A 9,473-nucleotide genomic window follows, 5' to 3' on the forward strand; every position below is an offset into this window, starting at 1 on the left:
TTTTCGCTATTGGTATAAGCGGATGGGTCTACTTTCTTGTTTGGCGTGGCTGTAGGTATATGGTGAGTGTGATTCTGGCTTCTTTCGGTACGTGCGTAGTTTCGTGGTGGCTTGGTATTGAGCGCCATCTGTCTCAGAGTAGTCAGTTCTTCATCCTCTGCGTCGACAGCCTTCATGTCCGTGCGTTATGGTTGCGCTGTGCGGATATAGTTTGCATTATGGGGCATATCATGAAGGCTGTCAGCAAGAGATTGTGTAGGTTAACGCAATCTCGTAGAGTGAGCATCTTGATTTTCGAGAGGCTGTCCAGCTCGATGTGATTCTGTAATTCACATTTCCTCCTGAAGGAGCTATGACAGAATTGGCACTCATGCGGTCGAAGGTTTCTGTGGTGCCGCTCTTTGTGCAGCTTTAGTTCATATGGGTGCAAAAATCCAGTCTGCATACCACGCACAGGGTATTTGCTTGCTTAGGATATTTGCAATAATTTTCTGGGGCGGTAGTTATACTTAGTCAAGCAATTATAAAATAAGTAACAAAATTATGCATGACCATGCAAAAAATATTATACCAACAAAAAATTTGAATAAGTGAGTAATTGAGCGGCATCGGTCACACTCAAAGTCGTGCTTCGTTTTGATATGTCGTCGCAATATTTGCACTGTTTAGATGTTCTCGCTCTTCGTGAAGCTTCAGCTCGAATGGGTGCTGGAAATTCATTTCGCACATCCCGCATGCCCGATATTTATTTCCGTAGTGGTCTCCTTGTGATGTTTTGGGTCGTCTAGTTTAGTTTCGGTTTGCGTCTGAGTCGGGGCAGGATGTCCGGTCGGGTCAGCGTGTTTGTCTTGTACTGGTAAGTCTATTTTTTGCTCGTCCGTTAGGTTTGCGTGACTGTTTGAGTATGTTTCAGTCCTCTTCTCTTTTTCCCGGAGGGCAGCTCGTTTGTTTTTGTCAAGCATGTAAACCATGTCGTTGTAGTCTGTGGTTTTGCTTATGGGGCCTTGCCGTTGTTGCTTCGTGGTTTTAATTGTCATAGGTTCAGTGTAGTCTGTCGGGCTGTCAGGTTTCAGTATGTCTGTGTGGTGTCCAAGAGCTTCTGGTAGTGTTTCATCTGTTTGAGCTATATGTTGTGCATGGTTCAGGGGCTCAGTGTTGCAGCGGGCGGGATGAGCGGTATGTTCACGGCTGCGGGATGTATGGGCGGTGTAATTCTGTGTAGAGTGGGTAATTTTATGGCTCTTATTGCACTTCTGGCTCCAGGTGTTTGGCCAGCGTCCGGGTGTTTCAATTTTGATGCTGTGGTATAGGGCGTATTTCAGTGTGAAGATCTGCCTCCCTCTGTCGTTGTCCAAAAGTTCGACCCGGACAAGAGGCGTCGGTTGCTGATTCCAGCGAGTCATTCTCCGGACACTGACAATAGGGAGGCCTCTTCGAAGTAGGTCATTGGTGATGTCGGTGACGGGAGTACCAAATGGAAAGCCCCTTATCACGACTGCGAATTGGTCGTTTTCGCTATTGGTATAAGCGGATGGGTCTACTTTCTTGTTTGGCGTGGCTGTAGGTATATGGTGAGTGTGATTCTGGCTTCTTTCGGTACGTGCGTAGTTTCGTGGTGGCTTGGTATTGAGCGCCATCTGTCTCAGAGTAGTCAGTTCTTCATCCTCTGCGTCGACAGCCTTCATGTCCGTGCGTTATGGTTGCGCTGTGCGGATATAGTTTGCATTATGGGGCAAATCATGAAGGCTGTCAGCAAGAGATTGTGTAGGTTAACGCAATCTCGTAGAGTGAGCATCTTGATTTTCGAGAGGCTGTCCAGCTCGATGTGATTCTGTAATTCACATTTCCTCCTGAAGGAGCTATGACAGAATTGGCACTCATGCGGTCGAAGGTTTCTGTGGTGCCGCTCTTTGTGCAGCTTTAGTTCATATGGGTGCAAAAATCCAGTCTGCATACCACGCACAGGGTATTTGCTTGCTTAGGATATTTGCAATAATTTTCTGGGGCGGTAGTTATACTTAGTCAAGCAATTATAAAATAAGTAACAAAATTATGCATGACCATGCAAAAAATATTATACCAACAAAAAATTTGAATAAGTGAGTAATTGAGCGGCATCGGTCACACTCAAAGTCGTGCTTCGTTTTGATTTGTCGTCGCAATATTTGCACTGTTTAGATGTTCTCGCTCTTCGTGAAGCTTCAGCTCGAATGGGTGCTGGAAATTCATTTCGCACATCCCGCATGCCCGATATTTATTTCCGTAGTGGTCTCCTTGTGATGTTTTGGGTCGTCTAGTTTAGTTTCGGTTTGCGTCTGAGTCGGGGCAGGATGTCCGGTCGGGTCAGCGTGTTTGTCTTGTACTGGTAAGTCTATTTTTTGCTCGTCCGTTAGGTTTGCGTGACTGTTTGAGTATGTTTCAGTCCTCTTCTCTTTTTCCCGGAGGGCAGCTCGTTTGTTTTTGTCAAGCATGTAAACCATGTCGTTGTAGTCTGTGGTTTTGCTTATGGGGCCTTGCCGTTGTTGCTTCGTGGTTTTAATTGTCATAGGTTCAGTGTAGTCTGTCGGGCTGTCAGGTTTCAGTATGTCTGTGTGGTGTCCAAGAGCTTCTGGTAGTGTTTCATCTGTTTGAGCTATATGTTGTGCATGGTTCAGGGGCTCAGTGTTGCAGCGGGCGGGATGAGCGGTATGTTCACGGCTGCGGGATGTATGGGCGGTGTAATTCTGTGTAGAGTGGGTAATTTTATGGCTCTTATTGCACTTATGCAGACGGTTGATGTGTGCCCTTAGACCACGTGCAGTGGTGTACAACTGGCGACACGTGGGGCACTCAACGCCTGGGCCATGAATTTGAGTGTGTTCGTTGAGGTTCGACCGTGTTCTATACGAGTGCCTGCATATCATGCACTCGTACGGTCGAACCTCCGGGTGTTGTTCACTCTCGTGCCTTATCAACTCCCATATGTGATTGAATACTACGTACAAAACAAACTTGGCAAGTGCCCCGTCAAAAATGACGAGGTGCATCTTTTGCACTTATGGTTGTGCAAACGTTTTATGTGCACTTTTAACTGCTTCGGGGTGCTATATTTTTTACCGCAGGTGGGACAAGTTACATCGGCCTCATGTATTTTTTGATGCCAATGCACGACGCCATCTGTGGTCGGTGGCATCGTGTGCCACCAACTCTTCGTTCGTCAAAAATGACGTCGTGCATCGTCTGCATTTATGGTTATGCAGACGGTTGATGTGTGCCCTTAGACCACGTGCAGTGGTGTACAACTGGCGACACGTGGGGCACTCAACGCCTGGGCCATGAATTTGAGTGTGTTCGTTGAGGTTCGACCGTTATCTATACGAGTGCCTGCATATCATGCACTCGTACGGTCGAACCTCCGGGTGTTGTTCACTCTCGTGCCTTATCAACTCCCATATGTGATTGAATACTACGTACAAAACAAACTTGGCAAGTGCCCCGTCAAAAATGACGAGGTGCATCTTTTGCACTTATGGTTGTGCAAACGTTTTATGTGCACTTTTAACTGCTTCGGGGTGCTATATTTTTTACCGCAGGTGGGACAACTTACATCGGCCTCATGTATTTTTTGATGCCAATGCACGACGCCATCTGTGGTCGGTGGCATCGTGTGCCACCAACTCTTCGTTCGTCAAAAATGACGTCGTGCATCGTCTGCATTTATGGTTATGCAGACGGTTGATGTGTTGTGCCCTTAGACCACGTGCAGTGGTGTACAACTGGCGACACGTGGGGCACTCAACGCCTGGGCCATGAATTTGAGTGTGTTCGTTGAGCCAACCATCAAAAATTGTTGCATTGCATAACCAAATATTTTAAAATGTTAATATTCTTGATAACAATTTCGCAGGCGACTTTTTTCACTATTAAAGCGAATATTTAATTCAAATTTATATCACTAATCTGGTCGACCCGCCACTCCGGGCCCCTCCTAAGCCCAGGCCCCCAGGCCAAAGCCCTGTCAACTCCCCCTTATGGGGGCCATGAGGCCAATCACTTGCAAGATAGAAAAACAATGTTGAAGAATACCTTAATTTGGCAAGTCTGATCTTGTATGCCGCGTATCTCGCCAGTGTCTCATCTACGTGAGACACCCACGCGTCGTAGGATTTATGTAGGACATCCTGGTATTTGGCGGCCCTAAAAAAAGATTATGGTGATATAAGAAAACTACACTAGAAAATCCATATCGACAGACTTCCATAACAATAAAATCCTCAGCGATTATAAAGCATCAAATTTATTTTAGAAATTCATAATAATTACGGAGTTAAATAATAGGATATTATTTCTTTACAACGATTTTTATGCTTGGAAGAGCTACTCATGACTCTTGGATAAGAAATTTTAATCCTGATCATTTGAGTTGAATAAAATGGTGCTAAATAGCACTGTGCATTGTGCCAAATGCAAGGGATTGCAGGATTTTGAGTAGACGTTTGAGTTTTATCGTTTACTCTCTTTAATCTCTGCCATAGATAGAATGCATATTGCATGGGCCCATCAGTCAAAATATAGAAGTCGCATTTTATTATTATTTTTATATCTTGGAACCACCTGCAGATTCGAGTCATAATATTAACAATAAGGATAATCAGATTTCAACCTGGCGGAGCGCTTCTCCAGCTTTGACAGCTTGAGTTCCATCTGCTCCTTCTGGAATGCCTCGTCACTCCGTTGTACGGGCGGCAAAACTTCATGTCTAAAGAATAAAAATAAGTAAGTAAACAGAAAAATCTCGTCGGATGGATATTCTGGCTCCAGGTGTTTGGCCAGCGTCTGGGTGTTTCAATTTTGATGCTGTGGTATAGGGCGTATTTCAGTGTGAAGATCTGCCTCCCTCTGTCGTTGTCCAAAAGTTCGACCCGGACAAGAGGCGTCGGTTGCTGATTCCAGCGAGTCATTCTCCGGACACTGACAATAGGGAGGCCTCTTCGAAGTAGGTCATTGGTGATGTCGGTGACGGGAGTACCAAATGGAAAGCCCCTTATCACGACTGCGAATTGGTCGTTTTCGCTATTGGTATAAGCGGATGGGTCTACTTTCTTGTTTGGCGTGGCTGTAGGTATATGGTGAGTGTGATTCTGGCTTCTTTCGGTACGTGCGTAGTTTCGTGGTGGCTTGGTATTGAGCGCCATCTGTCTCAGAGTAGTCAGTTCTTCATCCTCTGCGTCGACAGCCTTCATGTCCGTGCGTTATGGTTGCGCTGTGCGGATATAGTTTGCATTATGGGGCAAATCATGAAGGCTGTCAGCAAGAGATTGTGTAGGTTAACGCAATCTCGTAGAGTGAGCATCTTGATTTTCGAGAGGCTGTCCAGCTCGATGTGATTCTGTAATTCACATTTCCTCCTGAAGGAGCTATGACAGAATTGGCACTCATGCGGTCGAAGGTTTCTGTGGTGCCGCTCTTTGTGCAGCTTTAGTTCATATGGGTGCAAAAATCCAGTCTGCATACCACGCACAGGGTATTTGCTTGCTTAGGATATTTGCAATAATTTTCTGGGGCGGTAGTTATACTTAGTCAAGCAATTATAAAATAAGTAACAAAATTATGCATGACCATGCAAAAAATATTATACCAACAAAAAATTTGAATAAGTGAGTAATTGAGCGGCATCGGTCACACTCAAAGTCGTGCTTCGTTTTGATATGTCGTCGCAATATTTGCACTGTTTAGATGTTCTCGCTCTTCGTGAAGCTTCAGCTCGAATGGGTGCTGGAAATTCATTTCGCACATCCCGCATGCCCGATATTTATTTCCGTAGTGGTCTCCTTGTGATGTTTTGGGTCGTCTAGTTTAGTTTCGGTTTGCGTCTGAGTCGGGGCAGGATGTCCGGTCGGGTCAGCGTGTTTGTCTTGTACTGGTAAGTCTATTTTTTGCTCGTCCGTTAGGTTTGCGTGACTGTTTGAGTATGTTTCAGTCCTCTTCTCTTTTTCCCGGAGGGCAGCTCGTTTGTTTTTGTCAAGCATGTAAACCATGTCGTTGTAGTCTGTGGTTTTGCTTATGGGGCCTTGCCGTTGTTGCTTCGTGGTTTTAATTGTCATAGGTTCAGTGTAGTCTGTCGGGCTGTCAGGTTTCAGTATGTCTGTGTGGTGTCCAAGAGCTTCTGGTAGTGTTTCATCTGTTTGAGCTATATGTTGTGCATGGTTCAGGGGCTCAGTGTTGCAGCGGGCGGGATGAGCGGTATGTTCACGGCTGCGGGATGTATGGGCGGTGTAATTCTGTGTAGAGTGGGTAATTTTATGGCTCTTATTGCACTTCTGGCTCCAGGTGTTTGGCCAGCGTCCGGGTGTTTCAATTTTGATGCTGTGGTATAGGGCGTATTTCAGTGTGAAGATCTGCCTCCCTCTGTCGTTGTCCAAAAGTTCGACCCGGACAAGAGGCGTCGGTTGCTGATTCCAGCGAGTCATTCTCCGGACACTGACAATAGGGAGGCCTCTTCGAAGTAGGTCATTGGTGATGTCGGTGACGGGAGTACCAAATGGAAAGCCCCTTATCACGACTGCGAATTGGTCGTTTTCGCTATTGGTATAAGCGGATGGGTCTACTTTCTTGTTTGGCGTGGCTGTAGGTATATGGTGAGTGTGATTCTGGCTTCTTTCGGTACGTGCGTAGTTTCGTGGTGGCTTGGTATTGAGCGCCATCTGTCTCAGAGTAGTCAGTTCTTCATCCTCTGCGTCGACAGCCTTCATGTCCGTGCGTTATGGTTGCGCTGTGCGGATATAGTTTGCATTATGGGGCAAATCATGAAGGCTGTCAGCAAGAGATTGTGTAGGTTAACGCAATCTCGTAGAGTGAGCATCTTGATTTTCGAGAGGCTGTCCAGCTCGATGTGATTCTGTAATTCACATTTCCTCCTGAAGGAGCTATGACAGAATTGGCACTCATGCGGTCGAAGGTTTCTGTGGTGCCGCTCTTTGTGCAGCTTTAGTTCATATGGGTGCAAAAATCCAGTCTGCATACCACGCACAGGGTATTTGCTTGCTTAGGATATTTGCAATAATTTTCTGGGGCGGTAGTTATACTTAGTCAAGCAATTATAAAATAAGTAACAAAATTATGCATGACCATGCAAAAAATATTATACCAACAAAAAATTTGAATAAGTGAGTAATTGAGCGGCATCGGTCACACTCAAAGTCGTGCTTCGTTTTGATTTGTCGTCGCAATATTTGCACTGTTTAGATGTTCTCGCTCTTCGTGAAGCTTCAGCTCGAATGGGTGCTGGAAATTCATTTCGCACATCCCGCATGCCCGATATTTATTTCCGTAGTGGTCTCCTTGTGATGTTTTGGGTCGTCTAGTTTAGTTTCGGTTTGCGTCTGAGTCGGGGCAGGATGTCCGGTCGGGTCAGCGTGTTTGTCTTGTACTGGTAAGTCTATTTTTTGCTCGTCCGTTAGGTTTGCGTGACTGTTTGAGTATGTTTCAGTCCTCTTCTCTTTTTCCCGGAGGGCAGCTCGTTTGTTTTTGTCAAGCATGTAAACCATGTCGTTGTAGTCTGTGGTTTTGCTTATGGGGCCTTGCCGTTGTTGCTTCGTGGTTTTAATTGTCATAGGTTCAGTGTAGTCTGTCGGGCTGTCAGGTTTCAGTATGTCTGTGTGGTGTCCAAGAGCTTCTGGTAGTGTTTCATCTGTTTGAGCTATATGTTGTGCATGGTTCAGGGGCTCAGTGTTGCAGCGGGCGGGATGAGCGGTATGTTCACGGCTGCGGGATGTATGGGCGGTGTAATTCTGTGTAGAGTGGGTAATTTTATGGCTCTTATTGCACTTATGCAGACGGTTGATGTGTGCCCTTAGACCACGTGCAGTGGTGTACAACTGGCGACACGTGGGGCACTCAACGCCTGGGCCATGAATTTGAGTGTGTTCGTTGAGGTTCGACCGTGTTCTATACGAGTGCCTGCATATCATGCACTCGTACGGTCGAACCTCCGGGTGTTGTTCACTCTCGTGCCTTATCAACTCCCATATGTGATTGAATACTACGTACAAAACAAACTTGGCAAGTGCCCCGTCAAAAATGACGAGGTGCATCTTTTGCACTTATGGTTGTGCAAACGTTTTATGTGCACTTTTAACTGCTTCGGGGTGCTATATTTTTTACCGCAGGTGGGACAAGTTACATCGGCCTCATGTATTTTTTGATGCCAATGCACGACGCCATCTGTGGTCGGTGGCATCGTGTGCCACCAACTCTTCGTTCGTCAAAAATGACGTCGTGCATCGTCTGCATTTATGGTTATGCAGACGGTTGATGTGTGCCCTTAGACCACGTGCAGTGGTGTACAACTGGCGACACGTGGGGCACTCAACGCCTGGGCCATGAATTTGAGTGTGTTCGTTGAGGTTCGACCGTTATCTATACGAGTGCCTGCATATCATGCACTCGTACGGTCGAACCTCCGGGTGTTGTTCACTCTCGTGCCTTATCAACTCCCATATGTGATTGAATACTACGTACAAAACAAACTTGGCAAGTGCCCCGTCAAAAATGACGAGGTGCATCTTTTGCACTTATGGTTGTGCAAACGTTTTATGTGCACTTTTAACTGCTTCGGGGTGCTATATTTTTTACCGCAGGTGGGACAACTTACATCGGCCTCATGTATTTTTTGATGCCAATGCACGACGCCATCTGTGGTCGGTGGCATCGTGTGCCACCAACTCTTCGTTCGTCAAAAATGACGTCGTGCATCGTCTGCATTTATGGTTATGCAGACGGTTGATGTGTTGTGCCCTTAGACCACGTGCAGTGGTGTACAACTGGCGACACGTGGGGCACTCAACGCCTGGGCCATGAATTTGAGTGTGTTCGTTGAGGTTCGACCGTTATCTATACGAGTGCCTGCATATCATGCACTCGTACGGTCGAACCTCCGGGTGTTGTTCACTCTCGTGCCTTATCAACTCCCATATGTGATTGAATACTACGTACAAAACAAACTTGGCAAGTGCCCCGTCAAAAATGACGAGGTGCATCTTTTGCACTTATGGTTGTGCAAACGTTTTATGTGCACTTTTAACTGCTTCGGGGTGCTATATTTTTTACCGCAGGTGGGACAACTTACATCGGCCTCATGTATTTTTTGATGCCAATGCACGACGCCATCTGTGGTCGGTGGCATCGTGTGCCACCAACTCTTCGTTCGTCAAAAATGACGTCGTGCATCGTCTGCATTTATGGTTATGCAGACGGTTGATGTGTTGTGCCCTTAGACCACGTGCAGTGGTGTACAACTGGCGACACGTGGGGCACTCAACGCCTGGGCCATGAATTTGAGTGTGTTCGTTGAGCCAACCATCAAAAATTGTTGCATTGCATAACCAAATATTTTAAAATGTTAATATTCTTGATAACAATTTCGCAGGCGACTTTTTTCACTATTAAAGCGAATATTTAATTCAAATTTATATCACTAATCTGGTCGACCCGCC

General features: G+C 46.1%; 1 protein-coding gene across 1 annotated transcript in view; it reads right to left on the reverse strand.

The window, feature by feature from the left end:
• Positions 1 to 234: 234 nt before the first annotated feature.
• The window catches only part of LOC147078839 (uncharacterized), a 28,852-nt gene continuing 19,613 nt past the window's right edge, over positions 235 to 9,473 (reverse strand). Inside the window, exons 2-4 of the mRNA XM_085950037.1 lie at positions 6,233 to 7,251; positions 4,594 to 5,754; positions 235 to 1,908 (exon numbers count right to left, since the gene is read on the reverse strand). Coding sequence (XP_085806163.1) covers positions 717 to 1,685 — 969 coding nt within the window. The 5' untranslated portion in view covers positions 1,686 to 1,908; positions 4,594 to 5,754; positions 6,233 to 7,251 and the 3' untranslated portion in view covers positions 235 to 716. The remainder of the gene's footprint in view (positions 1,909 to 4,593; positions 5,755 to 6,232; positions 7,252 to 9,473) is intronic.

Source organism: Rhyacophila brunnea, unplaced genomic scaffold (assembly GCF_057557595.1).
Source record: "Rhyacophila brunnea isolate RB1 unplaced genomic scaffold, BYU_Rbru_1.0 scaffold_10, whole genome shotgun sequence".
Lineage (NCBI taxonomy): Eukaryota > Metazoa > Arthropoda > Insecta > Trichoptera > Rhyacophilidae > Rhyacophila > Rhyacophila brunnea.